A 24346-nucleotide genomic window follows, 5' to 3' on the forward strand; every position below is an offset into this window, starting at 1 on the left:
GCCCTGGGTTGCTATTTATTTTATTTTTTCAGGCTAAGTTGGGGTTGAAGCAGTCCAGGTTAGCTGTGCTGCTGAGAGCTGCTGACAGCTGCCCCTCTCCAGAGGGAGGGCGGACGTCTGTCCTGCTGCCCCCGTGGCCAGCTGCTGTGGCCAGCGCTCATCCCAAACTTGTTTTTGGTGTGGGGAAAGACTGATAGCCTCCTGCCCCAGTGCTTGTGAGCAGCCTGTGCTTCCTGTGCCCCCAGTCCAGTGCTGGCCTGAGCTTTTTTTCTCGTGCTTGTGTAGGTCAGGTGTGGGTAAGCTGTCCTGGTGCCTGCAGAGGCTGCTGTGGTTGTGGCAGTGGGCAGAGGGGAATTGGGGATGCACGGCTCTCCCCCCTGCCTCCCTGGGAGCCCCAGGAGTGCAGCAAAAATCCTCCAGGGTTTGCCAGGCTTCTCAGCAGCATGCTTCAGCCAGTGCACCTGCATGTTCTTGGGAGCTCTTGGCAGAGCTCGCAGCCCTCCCTCGCGGGCAGGGGCATCCTGCATGCTCTCTTCTGCAGAACTCTCTTCCTCGCCACCCTGACCCCTTTGCAATGTGCTCTTCTTGTTTGGCTGTGGTGCAGTGGCCTGAATTCACCTTTAGGATGGGATCTCGAGCAGCAGCCAGCCCTGCCTTCGCCCGCTGAGCCCTGGGGCTGCCAGGAGCTGCTGGCCCTGCGGGGTGAGGCCCTCCCCTCCCGGCGGTACAGAGGAAGTCACCCTGATGAGAGCTGCTGGCTCGGGCGCTTAATAGTGCCCCCACTTCGTGTATCTCAGGGGTTTTCATGGTACGGCACCAGCTGGAGGGGGGAGGAGGGAGGAAATGGAGGCCTGGGGGCTGTGGGATTTGGGGATGTGGCCCCAGAGCAGGCTGAGAGCGAGCAGGGAGGGGAGGGTGGCCACCAGCACCTGGGTGCCTCCAGGGTGGGCTCTGCTCCACGTCCCTCCCCGCTGGGGGGACAAAATGCAGCCCCAGTGGTGGCTCCTCATCCCTTAGTGCTCCCTGGGTGTCCTGCTTGTGTGTTACTGGGGCAGTGGCTCCTGCTCCGTGCTAGGGGATACTTTAGTGAGGACACTGCTCGTCCTCCCCATCCCACCGACAGCACCGTGGTGGTCCGGGGGCTGCCCCCGGCCCCGGCTGCTTGCGTCTTGCAGGGAAAGCAGCCGGCGGTGCGGGACGGGGAGCGGTGCGGCCAGGGCCCTGCTGATGACCTGGTTTGAAATGAGGATACTGCATCTTTCAGGATCTCCCGTGTACTTTTGACCGTTTTCACTGTATACTCTCCAGTGACTTGTATTTTCAAGCTTGGTGTTGTAAGATGCGTTATCATGACTCTTCTGTTACCCTTTTCTAAAGACAAAAAAGAAAAAAGAAAAAAAAAAAAGGCGACCTATTTTGAGAGCTCCTACATTAACCAGACTAATTTCTCTTCCCCACTGCTCCTTGCAGTGTCATTGCTTGTTGACTTGCTGGTTTCCTTTTTCTGAGATACAAACTGAAGTTTGAGGTTTTTGAAACTATTTAAGAGATTGAGGAAAAAAAAAAATGTTTACCTGATCTGTGTATTCTGGTTTTTCTTAACCCCCTCGCCACTCTCTCAGCCAATATTAGCGTTTACATTTGCAACTACAGCCTCCTTCAAATGCAGTTTTCAACCATTCTGAAACCAGCAGGGTACACTAGATTTCTTAGTAGTTTTCTTAGCTAATATCCCAGATGTTTTCCTTTTTTCTTCAGTATAATTTACCAGAAAGAATTAACTGATGCATTTTTTTTGTGTTGTCTTCCCCTTCAGTAGTTATATTTTGTCTTTTCTGCACATCTGTCTACTAATAAAAAAAAATGTGAAATGAAAATATCCCTGTAGTGTTATGTCCCTGGTAATGGAGCTGTTTTATTTGCCTGGGTTGTTTGGAGTTACGAATAACAGCTCCTGAGCTGTTCTGTGATGGTCTCTAGTGTCACGGAGGGCTGTACAGACAGGAAAACCAGTGCCACCCATGCAGTAAGGTGAAGGAGGCAAGGCTGTGATACTGGTGGAAGGTGGTGGGGGTGAGCCCAGGCTGAGAGCAAGGCCACAGTCCCCAGGAGCATTTGCAGCAGCAGGCGGCAAGGGGGAAGCCGCTGTTGTAAAGCCCAGGGCAGGCAGAAGGCTTCCCGTGCCGTTCTTGGCACGCTGCTAGCAGTACGTGAAGGGCTGGGTGTGCAACCTGACTGCTTCCAATATAACCAGGTGCTGCAGGGCCTGGCAGCTGGCAAAAGTGTGGCTCTAAGGAAGGAAAAGTGGTTATCATAGGAAAAGTGTTTTGTTTTTTTTTTCCTTGTTTGTCTTCAACCATCGCCAGGGCAGCAGTGCAAAAACACTCCGTGGCCAAATACAGCCTCGCAGTCACTGCCTGTGCTGCTGCCAGGAACCGTGCCAGGCGCTGAAGGACGAGCAGGGGGCAGGAGCTGTCCCTCGGGAGCCCTCAGCCCTGACCTTGCAGTGCTCGCACACGGCAGCAGCTCTGCCTCACGGGCAAAGCACGGGACAAAGCTGTGCCCCCTCCTGACCCACCCCATGCCGCAGATCCCTCTCACCCACCCTCGCTGCCTTATTCAGTGCCTCCTGCTGTGAGCTTTGCTCCCTTCGCTGCAGGGGGAAAAGGACAGGCTGTAAAAGCAGAACTGCTCCTGGAGCCTTTGAAAATGCAGACAAACACCAGTGATATGCTCAGACCTTTATTACGTGGAGGAAGGGCTAAAAAGAAATGAAACTCCTAAAACATTCACCGCACTGGTGGAGGACGAGAAGAACCAGGAGTTGCTGCCCTGGTCTTGGTTTTAAAAAAAGGGGGGGAGGGAAAGGTGAAGTTTCCATCCGTCAGCTCTGGCGATCCTGGGCAGGGTGGCTCAGGGCAAAAAGAGGTACGAGACACAGCTTATATTTTTATTTAAACCGCTACACAGTTGTGATTTTTTTTGCCTCTAATGATGCAAAAGGAGGTTCCAGGACACACTGAGCCATCCACAGTCTCTTCCTTGAGAAACAAAACCAAAACAAAAAAACCCTGTCTGTTTTTTTTATTTATTATTTATTTAAAAATTGGAAAATAAAAAGGTGAGGCTGCAGCTCAGGGCCACACTGACCAAACTGCCCACGAGTTCATCTTCCACAGCAGGAGGGAGAGGGGGAGATGAAAGAAAGGGGAAGGCCCACAAAACATTTTTTCTTTTTTTTTTTTTTCCTTTAAAGTAACAGCTATACTGGGGGTGGGGGCAGAAATCAAACCATCAGGACATCTTGATTCTTTTTGGGGGGGCTAGGCCTCCTTCTTTGCCTGAATTCAGAACTGCGTTAAATAAATGGGCTCTAGCTCCGAAAAAAAATGACGCAGTTTGTCTTTGACAGAGTTATAAAGCCCATAGAGCTTAAAAAAGGAAGGATGCCCGGGTACAGATGGGAAATGAATAATTAGTTTTCCTACAAAGAAAATAAAACAGGCTGCAAGATGCAGAAAACCACATTTAGGCTCTATTACATTTACAAATACATACATAAATATATTACATACAACAGCAACTCAAAGAGGAAGCGGGCGAGTCACACAGAGGATGGCTGGCTGGCTGCAGTTCTCCCCGCACAGACGTTTGGCTGAGCAGTTACTTCTCCTAATAATTCCAGGAATGGGCTTCGGCTTTTCTGTTTTTCTTTATTTCTTTTTCTTTTTTTTTTTTCTCTCCTCTCCTTTCATTCTCTCCCCCCTCCCCGGTTTCGGATTTAGTTTGTCCAGTATGGAGAAGTGCCATAGGCGGTTTTGGTAGCCTGAGACTTTTGCTGCATGGTGCTGGGCTGGTTGCGCTGACCAGATCCACCCTAGAAATCAGAACAGGAGGAGACAGCAGTCAGCAGTGCACGCGTGCCCCCAGGGGTACATCACCTGGAAGGGAGCCCACAGACACAGCTCAGTGGATCCATTTCTGCTGTGCCCCAACAACTCCGAGCCCCAACATCTCCATGGCTCGCACCCCAACAGCCACCACAACACGAAGCAGGAGCGCAGGCACACACCATCCATCCCACCCAGCCCTCAAAGGCCAGGTGCCACCACCCCGATGCTGTCACCCCCTCACTGCAGAGGCTGATAGCTGAGGGCTGGAGTGGGAACATGAGGAGGTGACAGAGCTGGGAAGCAACAACACCAGCTGCCCCCCCAAAAAATGTTTCCTCTCCCTCAGCATCAGTGTCTCTGCACTGTAAAACCTCAAAGGCAGGAGGCCGCGAGGAGAACAGCAGGGCCGTGGGAAGTGGAGGAGCATTCTCAAGGTGAATGGAGACTGCAGCAGCCAAGGATGTCAAGCGTTCAGAGGCAGCAGTCATTGCCTATTTCTGGACTCCAAAGCAGAACGCTGCTTTTCCAGGGAACGTTTTGGCAGGGGCCGACTCACCTGCCCATCTTGCTGAAGATGGTGATGCAGCATCTGGGAATGAGGCTGCTGATGTGCAGGCAGGATGTGGAGAAAAGGGGCTGGAGCATAACCCGGGGCAGCACCAGGGTTCAGGGGCCCAGTAGATCCGAGAGCAGAGGGCAGGCTGAAAGGAGGCGGTGTGCCAGCGTGGAATCCCTGCTTGTCAAACGTCTGCACAGGAGGCAACGGGGACAGGGTCAGAGGCTGGCAGGAGCAGCCCCACGGTGACCAAACAAGAACAAGAGTGGCCTGAACACAGATCCCTGCACCTCTCTCATCAGCCCCGTGAGCAAGCCAAGTCAGACCAAATACCTGGGGGCACTTCAGATTGAGTTCAACTCCTCACCCTCGTTTCTGCACTAATGCCTGAGACTTTTTAATTTAATTTCTGTGGCTACTGTGTTCTTTTTTTCTTCCTCTGACCTCTTTTTGCTTAGTGGGACATAGGGTGGCAGCAGCTGCCTGAAATCAGTCCATCAGACCTCTCAGGGGTTCAGGCTGAATTGTTTGACCTACTCCAGGCACCCCAACAAAAATGCAGGAAGAAGCTGCACTAAAAGGTTTTGTTCCCCTTGACCAAAGCTCTGCCCCTAATATTACGCACATATTCAAGGGCTGGTGTCCTACTCCTGGGCACGGGGCACAGCCTGACACACGCTGGGTCTGACTGCCCTGACAGAGGGAGGAAACAAGGATGGGGTAAGGAACAGGCTGTCACCCCACTGCACAGCTCATCGAGTGCTTCCTGCCCTCCCTGGGAACCTGTACACAGAGCAAGAGCCATAGGTGGAGCAGAGTGGTGCTGGCACCCATGGGAGAGACCCTCAGGTACAGGGGTGGGCACTGCTGGCTGACGTCTCTGAGAAAAGCTAACATCCTCTTCACTCGTCTGCTTTGGTGGCAATTTTGACTGTGCTATCCTGTTTTACTTGCACCCACAGCACATGTGAGGCAGCGTGTGACACTGCAGGGAGCTCTGCGTCTGTGCCAGCAGCTTTGGCCAGGCGTGGACATGGCAGAGGCAGCAGGACAGAGGGCGAGAGTCCTCTCCAGCAAGCAGAGCCAGCGTAAGAAATGCCAAAGCCTGCCGACCCCGAGACCAAGCTGCCTGGGAACTGTCCCCAGCTGCCAGGGCTCTGGCAGGGTCCCACCAAGCCACCCATAAGCAGGGAGCCACCAGGGAGGAGGGTCCAGCGTTCCTCACCTGAGTCTTGTTATAGACTGAGCCACTGATATCAGGCACACCTGTGTTACTTGAGGTCACAGAAACACCTGGAAAACAAAAAAGTACTGACAATGAGAAAGCCAAGCAGCACCCAGCTCGAACCCTGCACTTGCTTTGCTCCTGGGGCCTCAGTGGAGGCACCTGCAGCCACTGCCCCATGTGCCCTCCTGCTCGGTGCTCTCAGACCCACAGCACTCCAGCCAGGAGCAGGAAGAAGGGCTCAGCTCCCTATTCCTGCTGCAGAGCAGGCAACCAGCCCACTGGGATAAATCACCCATGTCCACTCTGCACAGATTACGGCTGGGATTCAAATGCACCTCACTGGGCAGCAGCTGGCTGCGCTGAACACTTTAGGCTTGCAGAAAGCCAGCTTTCCCCCAGGATTAGGGATGCATTTGGCTCTATCACAGCATTCAAGAGCTTTCCAGTAGTGTGCTGAGCAATGAGCCTCAGGAGCTGCTACATGCTTGTGCCCTTGTCCTTTCACATCATGCAGCAGGGTGAGGCCTGCACTGCTCCTCCACCCCTGCAGAATTGGTATCACTGGCTCAGGCTGGCTTCCACCTGGATCAGCTGGTGCCACAAAAGGCCCAGGAACAGCCACTTACCAGCAAAGGCACTCTCAATTAGCCACTCATTTGTAGGTTTACAAGGACTGGATCTGAACACTTGGATCAGGTTAAAAGCAGTGGTTCCTTTGGCCACTGAATCAGGTGCCTGGACTCACTGGGTTTGCACTGCTCTAAGGCTGTACCCTTCCTAGTCGATTTTATCCTTCCTAGGAGATCTCTCCTTTTTGCAGGCCACAGAGGAGAGCATGATAAGCTCCTGGTTGAAGACTGACATCCTGACTTGTCCAGGGGGCGTTTCAAACACACAACAAATGCTTGGTATTTGCTTAAGCCCAAGGATGAGCTAGTTAGTGCTAAGCAGTTTGGTACACATTTCTCAGGTCTAACCAGCATGTGCAGAATAAAGCTTTCACATGAGCCGTGTACATTCCTTAGCCTTCACAGTCACAGAGGAAACATTTCCAGGCACAAACCAACACGAGTTACAGAGCGTGGGGACAGCAGCTGCAACAACAGCCCTGAGACACACGAACTGCCCTGCTCGCTCTGAATGCACGGCTATCTCAGGGGCCTACCACTCAAAATCCAGTCAGCGTTTGGCAGAGGACCATTTCGGCAGTAGCATCCCACTGCTTCAAGACCCACTTATTCTTCACCCAAGCCAACTCTGGCAGGGAAAACAGCGCACTACTTCTCCCACGTGTAATCGAGGACAAAACTGCACATCAGCCACACAAACCCTTACACGATGTTCAGCTGTTAGGTTTAGAGGGAACACTTGGGCCATTAAAAAAAGCATTTTGTATACGGGAGATGGAGAAACAGCTTGGATCTTGACCCTGTTTACAGCTGGCTGCTGTGCTGACTGCACAGCACTGGCAATGCTGGGAGTTTGCCCTGCTGAATCCCTCTCAGGAATAAACCTCAAGTCTCATGTGTTACCTTTCCCAGGTCCAGTGCCAGCAGATTTGTTTTGTGCTTGAGATGACCCACTGTAGCCTCCTTTGCTGTAATCTCCAGCTGCCGTTCCCTGCGTTAAGTCATCATAGCCTGCCGGTGTGTACAAGACAAGGTGTTACAGTGTGCAAGCAGCTCTGCAGGCACTCCAGTGAAAAGCACAGTGACGAGCGTACCTGCTCCATAGCCGTGCTGCCCGTAGCCACTCGCCTGCTGGAAAGGAGTGGACGCGGTGTTCAGATTGACTCCGTGCTGCTTAGCAGATGCCGGAGGTACCTGGACAAAGGAGGATGGATAACAAAAGCCACTGTTAGCCAGGGAGCAGCGCACAAAAAGCAAGGTCCCTCTGCCATCTAGTGGGGAAGGCACCTCCAGCTCACACGGGAAATAACTGGGAGCTGGGAGCACTGGGATCACAGGGCAGGTGGCACTCACTGCTGGAGCAGCTCTGTGCAAGCCACAGGTTTCCTGCTCGAGCTGCCCTTTCATGTGGCCTTTCTTTCCACTGCAATGCAATCGCATCTCAGGCTGCCTTTTTCTTTCATACTGACTGCAGAAAGCAAGTTCTTTGCCTTAAACCAAAACCAAGCAATCCCAGTGCTCTCCAGAATCAAACAAAATCAGCTCCTGCCTGAGGCTGTTTCATAAAACGTAGTCCCTACAGCGCCCTAAAACAGACTTATCTACCCTTCTGGCCCGGAGCATCACCTGTTCACAAATAACTTCCTCCTGAGACTACCAGTGCTGCTCTACAGCTTCTTGGGGTCACCTTGCCAACTCAGCTTTGGGTCTCCCTTTGACTCTGCAGAAGCTCCTAAGGGCTTTCAGGAACACTACAAATCCATGAGCTGCAGTCCATTTACAGTAACCTGTGCCCATGAGTTCTGGCCTTTCACATTTCCCTCTTGCAGAAGGGACAGCAGAGGTATTTTCTCAGGCTTGCACAATGAGATCCTCTGCAGGATGGGGAAGACGTAGGCCAGGTTTTGTGGAGAGAGCAAAATCAGAGGAGCATGAAGCAAGGGTTACAGTTGAAGCTGTCACACTTACAAACATGGTTGGCCCGTACTGGAATGCGCTGGGTACGCCTGGCACCCCGGCGTAGTAAGGGAGCCCGGTGTAGCTGTATCCCGGCGGCAGGGTCGGGTTGAGGAAGGGCTGCTGAGTCGTGTGGTGAGTCTGCGTCTGGTTCTGCTGCGGTTGGGCGAGCGTGGTAGCAGGAGCAGGGGAGGCGGAATCCCCACGGCCAAATTTTGTGACGTCACCTGGGAAGGAAAAGACTGATCAGAAAGGGATCCAAGCTTCTCCACAAAGATCCTGAGTACACGTAAACTAACAAAGAGCACACCCTACACTTGGAAGGCTGCGGGTTTTCGTGACAACTCTCCTGGTCTCTATTCCTGACGGCCACAGGGATATTGCTCATGGCACAGAGCTCTGTGCCACGGCTAATCCATTGACAGAATGGAGACGCCGATACTTACCCATCTCATGCACACCAAGCAGATTGATTACTATCAAACCATTGCAATAAAATATGCTAAAAGCAGAACTATGGTAATTAGCCAAAGTGCAAATGGTTGTTGGGTTAAAATGTGACTCTCCTGGAGGTTAAACTGATTAGCCAAGCTTCATGGGCTGAGAGCAAGTTAAGATTTACAGGCGGTGATGGGCATATTTTTGTCAATGTCTGTTTATTTGTGAAGCATGACTAGTTAGATGTCCGGTTCCTCACACCACCAAAGTTCTGGAGACAGTAGCTGAAGGCCAGGAAAGCAAGGCTTGCATCGTGGACCACCTTATTGAAGAAGTAGGAAGGGAAATTGGTTATTAACCCAAAATCAGCCTCCCAAGAGAAGTGACTATGAAGCAGAAAACTCCAAAACACTTGCATTTTTCTGACAGCCTACAGAGCAGCTTGTTCATATGTGATTTTTTTTTCGTTATTTTAAAGGAGGTAACACATCACATCTATCTCATTCCTGACCAGTACTTCTCCTCTTTGTCGGTTGCCAAGAGGAGTGACAACATTCAGTAACTGCATTATAGGGATCATAATTTATGGCTACAGTTTTAAGCTGTAATCAGATGGCAGTGGAAGAAAAGCTTTTGTTGAATATGTTGTATGGCATTACTGTCATCTTTGCACATTGATAACTGAAGAACAAAAATGAGGAAGAGTTTCTTAGACCACGTGCTTTTGGGAGCGAAGTCCATTAGACCTGAGGAGGGCAGGGGAAAACCTGCTAGAGGCAGCTCCTGGTGGGAACATACAAGTGGCTAAAATAGCAGTAACCAAGCATGGGTTGCTGCTGAAGGGGCTCTAAAAGGATCTTAAAAAGGTTTATTCCAGTGCCAAAAAGGAAAGCCAGCCAGGTGAATTTCAAGGAAAAGACAGATTAAACTATCAGCTATTTTCTAAGCACCTGTATGTGCTTGGGAAAAGCACTAGATGACACTAAGATTTACATTTTGAACAATTTTGCACTTGTTCTCAAAGACTATCCAGCTTTATCCCAGAAGAGGTCATATATAAATTCCCAATCAAAACCATGAATAAAAATTCATGTAAAAGTTGATAGGGAGAAGCTTGTTTTTATTTACTTATTTTCAGATTGGTGGATTTAAATTGCCTACAGAAGGGCAAGAAAAGACTGCTCTCTCTATCAGCAACAGCAGGATGACCTGCCTTTAGAAACCAACACATCTCACTTATTGTCCTTGTCTTTAAATAGAACTCACCTGAGTACGGGTTGTTAGCAAGGCTCCCATCTCTGCCTGTCAAGGTTGCAGGAGCAGGGAATGTAATTCCGTAGTAATCCTTAAACAGAGATGACATCATTTATTAACAGTTGTAACCATAACAGAGCTGAACAGCTCTTATACCTGAATTATAAAAACAAGAATTTTAAAAGCAAGGAACAAGGGAAGCTAGTAAGGTCAGCTTCTGCCCAAGCTTCCAACAGAGCTCAAGATTTACCAGGATCCTCAATTTCAAAATAAACCTACTTTATGGACCCTTAATATCATCTGCAATCACTTTATGTTGTAATGGCAGCTTCTGCCTCGCCTGCTGATACATCTAAGGGTGTAGAAGGAGGTCAGTTCCCACTGAGCATCCACCTCTGCTCAAAGGATATGACTAAAAGCTCTTCTCACCCAACCCTCAGCTTAGAGCTGTCATCTTCCAGCAAGACTGCACCTGGAAGAACAACAGACCCTGCAGGGTGCCAGAGACTTGGAGTCAGGACAGGGCCATGAAAATAACGTGGATGTAGTCTAAAGGTCTTGTACCATGCCCTGTTCTCTAAAATAAAAAACATTACCTAGAAAAACGGAACAAACTTGAAAGAAAACTGGGGCAAAAGAGTTGCTACCTGATGACAGAGAAGATTATTTAAGCTATGTCACGGAAGACCATATAGATCAGTGGACTGCAAAGTGTGGTGCCCAAGACAATCCAGTGGGGTGCATGAAGATTTTTTTTGGTACCATTAATAACATGAAATAAAAAAATGAAGGGGCTGGGTGATCAACCCCTCACCCCCTTCCCAAAGTGATAGGGGTACATGATCAAAAGAGGTGGAGAACACTGCCTTAGACTATGTTCTTCTAGGTCTTCTACAGAAAGATGGTCCTTACCCTGGCAGCCTTGCACTCTGAGGTAACAGAACACACCAGCAAAAACAAAGCAACATTTCATTTTCTGTTGGGGTGAAGAAGTTGCCCTTCCCTCTCTGGGTGAGCTCCACCTGTGGGGCTGGTATTCCACCAAGCAGTTTTTCTCCTGATGTTCACTTACTCCTCACTATCCAGAGCTAGTTAATGCCTTCACCACTCCTTTCTACATTTCCATACATGCTCCAACACTTGAAAAGTATCCTCCTCCTCCACACTCATCTCTGCAAATTCCCTGACACCTCAAATGCTTTCTCTGATTTAATTGCACCTTCCACCCTGCTGCAATTCTGCATCTCACTGTCCTGTTTTTTTACACATCATCCTCCGTCACCCAACATGAAATAACCTGGCAAAGACTTAAGATTGTGGGGACTTTGTGTAACTCGAAACCGCGCCGTATTTCATCATCCATCTCCATCATTTCATCATGGAGAGCTGCCAGGCAGAGAAGGACCTGGGAGTGATGGTTGATAGTTGGCTGAATATGAGCCAGCAGTGTGCTCAGGTGGCCAAGAAGGCCAACAGCATCCTGGCTTGTATAAGAAGCAGTGTAGCCAGCAGGGCTAGGGAGGTGATCACCCCCCTGTACTCAGCTCTGGTGAGGCCGCACCTCGAGTACTGTGTTCAGTTTTGAGCCCCTCGCTACAAGAAGGACATCGAGGTGCTTGAGCGGGTCCAGAGAAGGGCGACGAAGCTGGTGAGGGGCCTGGAGAACAAGTCCTACGAGGAGCGGCTGAGGGAGCTGGGCTTGTTCAGCCTGGAGAAGAGGAGGCTCAGGGGCGACCTTATCGCTCTCTACAGGTACCTTAAAGGAGGCTGTAGAGAGGTGGGGGTTGGTCTGTTCTCCCACGTGCCTGGTGACAGGACGAGGGGGAACGGGCTAAAGTTGCGCCAGGGGAGGTTTAGGTTGGATCTTAGGAAGAACTTCTTTACCGAAAGAGTTGTTAGGCATTGGAACAGGCTGCCCAGGGAAGTGGTGGAGTCACCATCCCTGGAAGTCTTTAAAAGACGTTTAGATGTAGAGCTTAGGGATATGGTTTAGTGGGGACTGTTAGTGCTAGGTCAGAGGTTGGACTCGATGATCTTGAGGTCTCTTCCAACCTAGAAATTCTGTGTGTGACCCTTTCTTTCTCAACTAATTTTGTCTCATCAACTCCAGCAGGAGTCTCTTAACAAAACACAATCACTTCCCTGTTGGAAATCTTAGCAGATCAATAGCACTTCCTTCTCCTGCCAAGGAAAATGCCACAAATAACAGACATGCTAGCATTTTTCCCTATATAAATTGCACGAAGTATAATCAAATTCACACAAGACGACCGTCTAAGGGTTGCACTTATTCCCACTGCCCCATTGATGGGGGGAAGCGCAGCAGTCATCCTGTCAGGGCCACAAATGCCTATCCCACCCATGCATGCAGACATACACAGAAGTCATAGAAAAATGGGAGTAAAATCTGGTTACATTTGAAATTCATGCCTACCCCCAAAAAAAAAAATCAGAAAAGATACTCTGTTCTTCAAACATAAGTATTTCCTGCCCTACAGAAGGCGCATGGGACAACACGCTCAAAATCAAAATGGAAATATCAGGAATAGACTCAAATGGTGTGAAAGGACTGAAGAATAAGAAGTGACCTGGCGTTACAGGTTTAAGCTTCACCAAGCAGCACACAAGGCAACACAGGCAGCAGCTGAGGATCAAGTCCCACCACCACCACCACTCAAGACCGCTACCACACAGGCAAGCTACAAGTCAGCAGCAGACAAGGTGACGTACCCAAATAACACAAAGTCAGAATTTACAGTACCAACATACACATGAAGAAATGGACTTAAATTTTTAAAAGTATGCCCAAAAAGAAAAAAAAAAAAAAAAAAGGAAACCCCAATTCTCATAGGATCAGTGCCTCTTGCTACCAGAAGCTGCCAGACCATGACGACAACTGCTCCTGGACTTCTGCCCACTTTCACTTTCTAGATGTGGGCAGACTGGCACCTCAAACACCATCATTCCCACCTACTCTGATAAAATTCTTAGTACAAAATCCTGTGTCAAATTCAAAACACAACATACAAAAAAGATGGAAGAACCGGAATGAACAAATGAACAACCAACAGCAAAACCTTTCTGATACTCAGGCATTTATCCAGAAAGTTTGACACACTGAGAACAAACACTGGGGGGCATAGGGTAGTCACAAGCATGGATATTCAACAAGATTTTTGCAAAAGGAAAACCTGTTTAACCAGCAAAGCTTCTGTATCAACAAAGATGTTATAGAAAAAGCAGGAAAAAAGACTGCTTGAAATCCTTAAAAAAAAAAAACACATAAACAACACAATGCAAATAAAGGGAAACGTACATAAACAGAAATACAAAGAGTATCAGAGCATTATATAAGCAAAATTGATTTGGGTAGGCAAGGAAACCTGAAAATAAAACCCAAGCAAAACAGTCCATGAAAACAACAAAAGGGAACCCTAAAACACTTCTGCAGCACGGCTGCCTCAACGGCCTCTGCCACAGCACTTTCATATCTCCCACACAGCCACACTGGCCCACAGCCAGGCTGACCTGCAACCAGGGCACCCCAACACCCCTAGAGAAGTGATGGGAAAGATGTGTGCTGTCTCCTGCCTGCTGAACGAGGGCACACCTCGCCTGGCTCCACAGAAGACAAGGAAAAGGGCAAACAGAAAGCAAAACTGAAAACGGAAACAGGGGAATTCTCTTTGGATGATGATGATGAAAGGAAAGATGCAGTGCTGCATAAAGCTCGATGCACGGCAGCACCCTGACCATTACAAGCACCTGCACCACCACATAGCCCCTACAGGCTCCTGCTCAGCACAACCCAAGAGCCACCATGCCTGGGCCATCAGCTCCACCACCACCAGCCATCTACAGCGCCCTCCTGGCCCTCCTGCTCCTCCTCACGCCTCCCGCCAACGCCTTCTCCTGCAGCCCCCTGCGCCTCCACGACAACGCCTTCGCCTGGGACAGCCTCCAGCTCCTCCGCGACATGGCTCCCAGCCCTACAGAGCCTTGCCTGCATCAACGCGCATTTTTTCCCTTCCCGGACATCCTCTTGGACACCGACAACACAGAGCAAGCCGCACACACCGCTCTCCACCTCCTCCACCACCTCTTCAACATCCTCAGCAGTCCAAGCATCCCTGTGCACTGGCTCGACGCTGCACGCCACGACCTCCTCAACCAGCTCAACCACTACATCTACCACCTCGAGCGCTGCTTCCCAGCCGACGCCACGCGCCTCCACAGGCGAGGGCCCCGCAACCTTCACCTCAGCATCAACAAGTACTTCAGGAGCATCCAACACTTCCTCCAGAAACACAACTACAGCCCCTGCGCGTGGGACCACGTCCGCCTCGAGGCTCATGCCTGCTTCCAGCGTCTGGACACGCTGATACGGCGGATGAAGAGCCAAGCATCTCCCAGCCACTTCGGAAGCCATCTGCACCTTATGACTGCCCCCAGCCAACGCCAGTGGATGCCGAGCAAGAGGCACCAGCTGCAGCACAGACGGAGTCGGCTCAGCACTGCTCAGCCCTCCTCCAGCCACAAGCCCACGGTGTGAGGGAAACAGCCGTGACTGCGCTGATGCCAGGCCTGGTCCTGGCTGCGGGACAGTGTATCCAGCCATGTGGTGTGCACCATGGACACTTCACTGCTAGGGGAGGGGGAAGACACAGCTATGTTGCATACCCAGGGGATGGCCGTGAGGCAATGGGGATACATGAATTTATTACCTGTGGGGCTGTGTTGCCTATCTGGACTGCAGCCTCTCCTGACGGAAGGGGAAGGCATCAATGGGCACTTTTTGCGGACTTGGACATGTCAACGACTATTTATTGCAGAACTTTATTTATCATGCCTTTGTTTATTTATCCCCCTTTTTTATTTATTCATCCTTATTTATTTGCACTTAGTATTTATTCACTCTTTTTCTGGAAATAAAGATTTTATATTTTATAAAAAAGACAAGAAGTGGTGGTCATCTCTCACAGGCGCCACAGGCAGAGTCGGGCTCCCTGAGGCCAGCAGAGCCTTGCTTCCTGCAGCCTGTCCCACTGACAGCCTCTGTCACTGGTTGAGGGCTCTGGGCTGCTAACTGCTACCACAGGGCTGTCGGGGAGCAGTGCCTCTCCCAAACCCACCAAGCCCATGGGCAATCTCCCACCAACACCAGACCTAATGGTGCATGCCTGCCCTGGAAACATGGCGCCTGCATCACACACTCCTTGTCTGCCACCGCCCACCTGCTCCCTTCCCAGTCCTCTGCCACTGCCACGGTGTGAAAGCCACCTTCATGTGCACCCCAAGACCAACACCCCATCATGACCAACCTTCTGGCGATGCCACGGGGCTGCTTGGGGCTAAAGAGGGAGGCAGGGACAAAGCGTACGTCACAGAGGAGAGGGGGGACCAAGCAAGACCTGTGGAGGTCTGGGCAAAAAGCTGCACCTCAGCGCTAACCAACAACACACAGGAATATCAAAAAGACACACACAAAAAAAAACACCAGATGCTCAGGAACTACTCATTGTTCTCCTACAGCCACCACGGTCTTGCACTTCTTCATCCCAACACAACCTTAGTAAGCAAACAGCAGAATCCTCCAACACCACCACCCATGACAGTCCAACCCAGTCAGCACAGAACAGCACAGCATCCCACACACCACCAGCTGCTCCTTTACCTTGACCACCACCCCAAAAACACTGCCCCAGCTGCTTTACCCCAACAAGTAAGCTAGGGCAAGAAAACAACAATGCCCAGTACCTCCAAGCTCCTCCTGGAGAGGGGAAAGAGGCCGTTCTCAATGCTGTCACACCACCTCCAACGTATCACTACTGCAAAGATACTGCTCTGGGCAAAAGGAAACAGATGTCGCTTGCAACTGAGAAGTGAAGGAACAAATGTACTCAGGCACACAACACAAGCCCTCCCACAGCAGCCTCCAGCTCCTGGTCATACCATAATCCTCCTCATGTTACTCCTAATCCTGCGATCCCACAAAGGGGGGCCTGACTGACTCTGTCTTGTGAGGTAGCTGCAGAGAGCAACCCTCCTCTTAAGAACAAAACATGAGAGAAACGCAGGAAATTCCCAAATGAATTTCAAACTTCCAAAACTGAAAGGTAAGTATTATCTTTATCATTAATGTGATAAAACACCAAAAAAGTGATCAGAGAGGTCACAGAATGTCCATCCCTAGAGATGCTCAAAAGTTTCGTTCAATAACTCCCTCGGGAAACTGAGGGAAACTACCCTCAGCATCTGAAAAGACTTATTCCAAAATATATCATACAAGAATTTCAAAACATGAAATGATGCACTGAGTCATTAAAAAACACGGAAACGAAGAAACAGAGAAGTTCCTACAGTACAAGATGATTACAAAGAAAACGTATTTACCAGGCAAGAAAACCTAAAATTGAAAAAATGCAGTTGCTAATGATAAGACCTTTCTTTCACATAGCACACTGAGACACTTTTACTGAAAATTTGCTCAACTGACAAAAGCAGCAAAACTATACTAAAATATTCTTGTCTGACACTTCATCACTGAACATGAAAGACCTCAAAAGAGACTCCTCAGGAAGTTTAAAAGCGTTCAAAGAGAAGAAAGGCAAAACAAAACACTGCAAGCACTCCATCAGTCAAACTCATTCAAACCTACAAACAAAAGCCACTACCTTCAGGACAAGCCATGTTCGAGAGCTCCACAGATTCACAGAATCACAGAATCATTAAGGCTAGAAGAGACCTCCAAGATCATCTCTCTAACCAACCCCCTGTCCCCAACGTCACCCACTACACCCTGACCCTAAGCATCACATCCAACCTTTCCTTAAACACCCCCAGGGACAGTGATGACGCCACCTCCCTGGGAAACCCGGTTCAACACCTGACCACTATTTCAGAGAGGAAAAGTCTCAGAATTTCCAACCTAAACCTTTCCTGGCACAACTTGAGGCTATTCCCTCTTCCAACACTAGTTGTCTATGGGACGAGGCAAACCTGCAGCTCCCCACAACTTCCTTTCAGGTAGCTATAGAGAGCCATAAGCTCTGCCCTGCGCCTCCTCTTCTCGAGAAGAAACACCCCCAGTTCCCTCAGTCACTCCTCATTAACACTTGTGGTCCAGGCCCTTCACCAGCTTCGCAGCCCTTCTCTGGGCATGCTCCAGGGCCTTGATATCTTTCTTACAGTGAGGGCCCCAAAGCTAAACAAAGTACTCTGTTCTGTTGAGGCTGCACCTCGAGTACAGGGTGATGATCACCTCCCTAGTCCTGCTGGCCATCCTATTCCTGACACAAGCCATGATGCCATTGGTCTTCCTGGCTGCCTATGCAAGCTGCCAGTATCATTTTCAAAATATTGCAAAATGCAAAACGCAATGATGAATTACTACCAAAAAAAGAGCCAAAAAATGAAACTCAAAGAAAAACCACAAAAACTACCACAATTTCAAAAACGAAAAAAATAAACACTTGATATGGTTGGGAAACTTTACCGGAAAAAAGACATAACACACAGGAAAAAAAAAAAAAAAAGGAAGCCATAAAAAGTTCTCAGACAAAGCTCCCTGATCAACCTCTCCCCACCACTTTCACATCCTCCACACGAACACTAAGGACAGATTAACCACAACCTCCTCATCAAAAAAAAAAAAAAAACACCAAAACTAAGCCAAGGACCTCCAAAACCTGTCCCAGGCTCGGGGGAAACTCACCAACACACTTCCCTACACACCAAACTGTCTCAAAACCACTTTCACTCCCCCGCCTCCAAGTATGCCAAAAAATATCCATCACAACACGAGCCAAGGACCTACAGCTCGCGCACCGTGCTCGGGGCAACCCCAACAACACACTTCCCCTCAAACCACAACCACCCCAAACTGAAAACCACAGCCGAAAGCACCTCGATGACACGAAAGCGACGAAGGGAAAGGAAGATGCCGCACTGCATAAAGCTCGACACACGCCAGCACCCCGAGCACCAGCACCACCCAGCCCCAACAGGCTCTTGCCCAGCACAACCCAAGAGCCACCATGCCTGGGCCATCAGCTCCACCACCACCAGCCATCTACAGCGCCCTGGCCCTCCTGCTCCTCCTCACGCCTCCCGCCAACGCCTTCTCCTGCAGCCCCCTGCGCCTCCACAACAGCGCCTTCGCCTGGGACAGCCTCCAGCTCCTCCGCGACATGGCTCCCAGCCCCACACAGCCCTGCCCGCAGCAACACGCGCCTTGCTCCTTCCCGGACACCCTCCTGGACACCAACGACACGCAGCAAGCCGCACACACCGCCCTCCACCTCCTCCAACACCTCTTCGACACCCTCAGCAGCCCCAGCACCCCCGCGCACTGGCTCCACACCGCACGCCACGACCTCCTCAACCAGCTTCAGCACCACATCCACCACCTCGAGCGCTGCTTCCCAGCCGACGCCGCGCGCCTCCACAGGCGAGGGCCCCGCAACCTTCACCTCAGCATCAACAAGTACTTCGGCTGCATCCAACACTTCCTCCAGAACCACACCTACAGCCCCTGCGCATGGGACCACGTCCGCCTCGAGGCTCACGCCTGCTTCCAGCGCATCCACCGCCTCACCCGCACCATGCGCTAAGAGGAGCCCCACACGCGCACCTCTGCCCTCATGCCTCCCTTCGCCCACCACACAGGGACGCTGACAAGAACTGACCGGAGCCCAGTGGCCAACACCACCCACCCCCTCCTTATTTAACTATTTATTTCAACCATGCCTCTCATCTATTTATTAGTAACTATTTATGCAAAACAAATAAAGACCTTTTCTAAGAACCTGCCCAGTCCTACGGCAGCCCTCTCTCTGGCCCGGGGGCATCTGGACAATGCCCTCAGCTCCAGCCTTACGCTTCTGCTTAGCCCTCAAGTGCTCAGGCGCTTCCACTCAACCATCTCGGGAGAACCCCACCAACCACACTCGTCTCGCTCACTCCTCTCCCGGCCTGGCCCAGCCCGGGACACCTCTGCCAACAGTCCCTCTCCCTCTCTCTCTCCCCCCACGCCCTCGCAGCCACCACCCCCACACACTCAGCACCTCTCTCCTTTCCTTCTCCCAGCCTCCGTCAGCACAGCAGGCACAGCTCGCTCTCGCTCTCCTCCTCTCCTACAACCTCCACAGCTTCAGCCACCGCAAACCTCTCCCTCCGCCACGCCACTGACGCCCTCACCAACACCACCCAAAACCCAGCGCTCCGCTCCTCAGACAACAAGCCCCTCCACAGCCTGCTGCCCGCTCTCCTACCCCGACCCACACGGCCAGGGAGCAGCGTGGCCTTCGCGCCTGGCCAGGCGCACGGCACGCTCGCGGGCACGACACACTCACTGCTCACAGCCAACACGGCTGCACGACAGGAATCTCCTCTGTCACTCAAGCTTCTCCTCTCGGGACAACATTACGCACATCCCTCACCAAGGCACACCACCCAACCTCATCTTTTCACCTTGCTGGGGAGAAATTTAATGAAATAGAACACGGGCAGGTGGACAGTCCTGCAGCTGGGCAAGCACAGCTCCACACACCACCACAACTTGGGGACTGTCGTGCTGGAGAGCAGCGAAGGGGAAACGGACCCGCGGGTCCTGCTGGACAGCACGATGACCACCAGCCAGCTTGGGGTTGTGTGCTTGTGGCCAACAAGGCCAAAGGCATCCTGGGGCGTATTACAAGGGCTGTGCTTATCAGGTTGAGAGAGGCTCTCCTCCCCCTCTACTCTGCCCTGCTGAGACCACATCTGGAATATGCTCTGCGGTTCTCAGACCCTTACTTCAACTAAGGACACGCAACTGCTTGAGAGAGTCCAGCACAGAGCCACGAGGACCATGAAGGGACTGGAGCATCTCCCTTACCAAAAACGGCTGAGGCAGCTCGCTCTCTTCAGCTTGGAGAGGAGCACACTCGGGGGTGACCTTATTCATCTTTGTCAATGCGGGAAGGACGAGTGTCAGGAGGATGGAGCCAGGCTCTATCTACACATAGGACAAGGAGCAATGGGTGCAAGCTGGAATATTCACGTTACACCTCACGTTCCGTGTCAGTATGAGACAAAACTTCTTCACCGTGAGGCTCGCGGAGCACTGGAACAGGCTGACCACGGGAGTTGTGGAGTCCCCTTCTCTGGAGACATTCACAACCTGCCTGGATGCGCTCCTGTGCGACGTGATCTCAGTCTTCCTGCTCCGGCAGCGGGAACAGACTAGATGATCGGTCAAGGTCCCTTCTATCCCTCACATTCCGTGACTGTGTCACTCACTTCAGCAAAGCTTTCCATACTTCCTCTCACAGTAGCCTTCCGGACAAAATGGACAGCAAACTGCTCCACGAGTACACAGGACGAGAGGACAGCAACCCCCAGACAAGGCGGCCTCAGAGGCTTACACTAAACGGCCTTACAGCAGGCTGGCAGCCAGTCACTAACGGGATGCCCTAGGCCGACATTTCAGGGACGGCTCTCTCACGTGCCTTCATGAACAACCTGGATGCAGGACTCAAAGGCAGAACGAGTGACTTAGCCAACAACACTACACTCGCAGGAGGCACGCACTCCCGCAAGGACACAGAGCCCTCGCACGCACCTCTTGGCAAACCAGAGGGCTGGGCACTCGCCAACCACCTCACGGGCACCAAGACCAAGCGCTGCCTTGGGCTGCACCGGGGACGGGGCAACCCTGCCTTCACGGACACACGGGGGGGAACACAGGCCGGACAGCGGCCCCACAGAAACACATCTCAGCCTTTGGGTCAACACCAAGTGCAAGAGGAGCCAGCAGCATGCCCTGGCAGACAAAAGGGCCAGCCATTTCCTAGGCGGCCCCAGGCCCAGCCAGGGAAGGGATTGTCCCACTCTGCTCTGGGGCAGCCTCACCTCCAGCACCCTCTGCACTTCTGGGTACCACAAAACAAGGGCATAAAGCTATTGGAGAACTTCCAAAGGAGGGAAACGGAGACCTGCAGAGGTCCAGAGGGCAAGACGTGCGAGCAGTGGATCAAGTCCCTCACTTTGTTCAGCCAACAACAGCAGGCCTCATGCCGGCATGCGGCTCCTTCACGAGGGGAGCAGAGGGGCAGGCCCTGAGCTCTGCTCTCTGGGGACAGCCACAGGACCCCAGCGAACGGCACCGAGCTGCCACAAGGAAGGCTCACGCTGCCTCTTCGGAAAAGCTTCTGCACAGAGAACGTAGCTGGGCACTGCAACACGCTCCACAGGGAGGTGCTCACGGACCTCAAGGACTGCTTGGACAAGGCTCTCACAAATACACACTTCGGGCTCCTCCTGCACGGACCCACGACTTGGACTACACCATCCTGGAGGGCCCCTTCACACGCACCATATACCATGGTTCTACGCTTCTTCTTGCCTCCTGACACATTCACAGCTTTCTTCACAGCCTTCTTCCCACAAGGACCAACAAACGCCTACACGCCATGACAGAGGAAAGAGCTCCTTGCCCTTCTACTGCTTCACAAATAACCAAGAGCAAAACAAAGGGGAAAGACAGACCACCAAAAAACAAGACCAATACAACCAGCAACACAAGCACAGCACCACAGACAATGCAGTGCCCTCTCTGCACACACTTCAAGATGGACTTGATGAGCTACCATCCCTCCAGGTCTTCAAGAAACGCCTACATTCAGGACTTCATGGCAAGGGATACTGCTGGACTTTCACACAAGCTTAAGGGTTCAGCTACATGATCTTCGATGTCTTCCCCAACCTCAATGACTCCATGATGCTTGGGGGTCCTTTCATTTGCAGGACATGCTACCACAAACTCCCGCCCCATCCTAAAAAAAAAAAAAAAAACAACCACAAACACAAACCCAAGATACGGGTGATCCAACCAAGGACAAGGCACAGACGCCTTTGGGAAGCTCCATCCAGACGGACACTCTAAGCACAGGAACACAAGGGACACCTCTCCCCCAACAATTCCTGCCTACAGCAAGGCACTCGCACCAAGCAGATCACAACACCCCACACTCTGGAAACACATCGAAACCTGCAATGAACAACTGAGCTGAAAGGAAAAACGGAACACACGGGCAAAAGAAGACCAAGAAGAAAAAACCCAAACCTCACACTAGGCCATGACATAGGGAAAGTGCACCTCGGAAGGAAGAGCACTCTTGGCCAACGCTCAACTACTCTCCCTCAAGGCCAAAAGGGAAACACTACGAAAAGCACATCCGCAGCACAGCTGCGCCAGCACCCTCTCCCCAAGACTTTCACATCCCCCACACAAACACTAAGGACAGATTAACCACAACCTACTCATCAAAAAAACAAAAACAAAACAAAACACCAAAAAAAAAGCCAAGGACCTCCAAAACCTGTCCCAGGCTCGGGGGAAACTCACCAACGCACTTCCCTACACACCAAACCACCAACAACCTTGGTTCAGTCCACAGAAGACTAGCCTGAGCGAAGGACTCATGGTAGCTGCAGCTTTCTCAAGAATCTCCTCTCAAACTACCACCACGAAGCAATGGTAACACCAGATAACTCCCTTAGGTTCCATCGAAGAACCAAACTTCACAATACTTAAGGACAGAGAAACATCAACACATACAAGGGAATCCACAGGAAAAACATTAGTGGTACAAAGAAGGCAACCTGACGCTATGGCGTTGCAAAGTGAAAGAAGGCTTGGGCAGAAAGAGAAATTTCAGTGTAGCTATGACGCAAAGATGCTCGTTTAAAACAAAACGGAAACCAGAAATAGGAAACAAGCACAACATCTGTGGCACACCTTTCCCCACAGCATTGCCTTCTCAAAACCACTTTCACTCCCCTGCCTCCAAATATGCCAAAAAATATCCATCACAACACGAGCCAAGGACCTACAGCTCGCGCACCGTGCTCGGGGCAACCCCAACAACACACTTCCCCTCAAACCACAACCACCCCAAACTGAAAACCACAGCCGAAAGCACCTCGATGACACGAAAGCGACAAAGGGAAAGGAAGATGCCGCACTGCATAAAGCTCGACACACGCCAGCACCCCGAGCACCAGCACCACCCAGCCCCAACAGGCTCTTGCCCAGCACAACCCAAGAGCCACCATGCCTGGGCCATCAGCTCCACCACCACCAGCCATCTACAGCGCCCTGGCCCTCCTGCTCCTCCTCACGCCTCCCGCCAACGCCTTCTCCTGCAGCCCCCTGCGCCTCCACAACAGCGCCTTCGCCTGGGACAGCCTCCAGCTCCTCCGCGACATGGCTCCCAGCCCCACACAGCCCTGCCCGCAGCAACACGCGCCTTGCTCCTTCCCGGACACCCTCCTGGACACCAACGACACGCAGCAAGCCGCACACACCGCCCTCCACCTCCTCCAACACCTCTTCGACACCCTCAGCAGCCCCAGCACCCCCGCGCACTGGCTCCACACCGCACGCCACGACCTCCTCAACCAGCTTCAGCACCACATCCACCACCTCGAGCGCTGCTTCCCAGCCGACGCCGCGCGCCTCCACAGGCGAGGGCCCCGCAACCTTCACCTCAGCATCAACAAGTACTTCGGCTGCATCCAACACTTCCTCCAGAACCACACCTACAGCCCCTGCGCATGGGACCACGTCCGCCTCGAGGCTCACGCCTGCTTCCAGCGCATCCACCGCCTCACCCGCACCATGCGCTAAGAGGAGCCCCACACGCGCACCTCTGCCCTCATGCCTCCCTTCGCCCACCACACAGGGACGCTGACAAGAACTGACCGGAGCCCAGTGGCCAACACCACCCACCCCCTCCTTATTTAACTATTTATTTCAACCATGCCTCTCATCTATTTATTAGTAACTATTTATGCAAAACAAATAAAGACCTTTTCTAAGAACCTGCCCAGTCCTACGGCAGCCCTCTCTCTGGCCCGGGGGCATCTGGACAATGCCCTCAGCTCCAGCCTTACGCTTCTGCTTAGCCCTCAAGTGCTCAGGCGCTTCCACTCAACCATCTCGGGAGAACCCCACCAACCACACTCGTCTCGCTCACTCCTCTCCCGGCCTGGCCCAGCCCGGGACACCTCTGCCAACAGTCCCTCTCCCTCTCTCTCTCCCCCCACGCCCTCGCAGCCACCACCCCCACACACTCAGCACCTCTCTCCTTTCCTTCTCCCAGCCTCCGTCAGCACAGCAGGCACAGCTCGCTCTCGCTCTCCTCCTCTCCTACAACCTCCACAGCTTCAGCCACCGCAAACCTCTCCCTCCGCCACGCCACTGACGCCCTCACCAACACCACCCAAAACCCAGCGCTCCGCTCCTCAGACAACAAGCCCCTCCACAGCCCGCTGCCCGCTCTCCTACCCCGACCCACACGGCCAGGGAGCAGCGTGGCCTTCGCGCCTGGCCAGGCGCACGGCACGC

At 51.9% G+C, this 24346-nt stretch overlaps 4 protein-coding genes across 8 annotated transcripts in view; 3 read left to right on the forward strand and 1 right to left on the reverse strand.

Moving 5' to 3' along the window:
• Positions 1-2729: 2729 nt before the first annotated feature.
• The window catches only part of LOC137847965 (ubiquitin-associated protein 2-like), a 113780-nt gene continuing 92163 nt past the window's right edge, over positions 2730-24346 (reverse strand). For 2 of the 5 annotated variants that reach the window (XM_068666707.1, XM_068666706.1), the window contains exons 13-19: positions 9967-10045; positions 8275-8489; positions 7401-7500; positions 7210-7317; positions 5675-5742; positions 4450-4641; positions 2730-3877 (exon numbers count right to left, since the gene is read on the reverse strand). In XM_068666707.1, the coding sequence (XP_068522808.1) occupies positions 3782-3877; positions 4450-4641; positions 5675-5742; positions 7210-7317; positions 7401-7500; positions 8275-8489; positions 9967-10045 (858 nt within the window). In that variant the 3' untranslated portion in view covers positions 2730-3781. The remainder of the gene's footprint in view (positions 3878-4449; positions 4642-5674; positions 5743-7209; positions 7318-7400; positions 7501-8274; positions 8490-9966; positions 10046-24346) is intronic. The other 3 variants (XM_068666708.1, XM_068666709.1, XM_068666710.1) reach the window with 3 other exon arrangements.
• LOC137847970 (interferon-like) lies at positions 13614-15082 on the forward strand. Its single transcript, XM_068666717.1, has one exon. It carries the CDS (start codon positions 13775-13777, stop codon positions 14504-14506), a length of 732 nt encoding a protein of 243 aa, XP_068522818.1. The 5' UTR covers positions 13614-13774; the 3' UTR covers positions 14507-15082.
• On the forward strand, positions 17134-18566 carry LOC137847974 (interferon). Its single transcript, XM_068666725.1, has one exon. The coding sequence runs from the start codon at positions 17991-17993 to the stop codon at positions 18564-18566; it is 576 nt and encodes a 191-aa protein (XP_068522826.1). The 5' UTR covers positions 17134-17990.
• On the forward strand, positions 22997-23626 carry LOC137847975 (interferon). Its single transcript, XM_068666726.1, has one exon. The coding sequence runs from the start codon at positions 23051-23053 to the stop codon at positions 23624-23626; it is 576 nt and encodes a 191-aa protein (XP_068522827.1). The 5' UTR covers positions 22997-23050.

Source organism: Anas acuta, chromosome Z (genome assembly GCF_963932015.1).
Source record: "Anas acuta chromosome Z, bAnaAcu1.1, whole genome shotgun sequence".
NCBI lineage: Eukaryota > Metazoa > Chordata > Aves > Anseriformes > Anatidae > Anas > Anas acuta.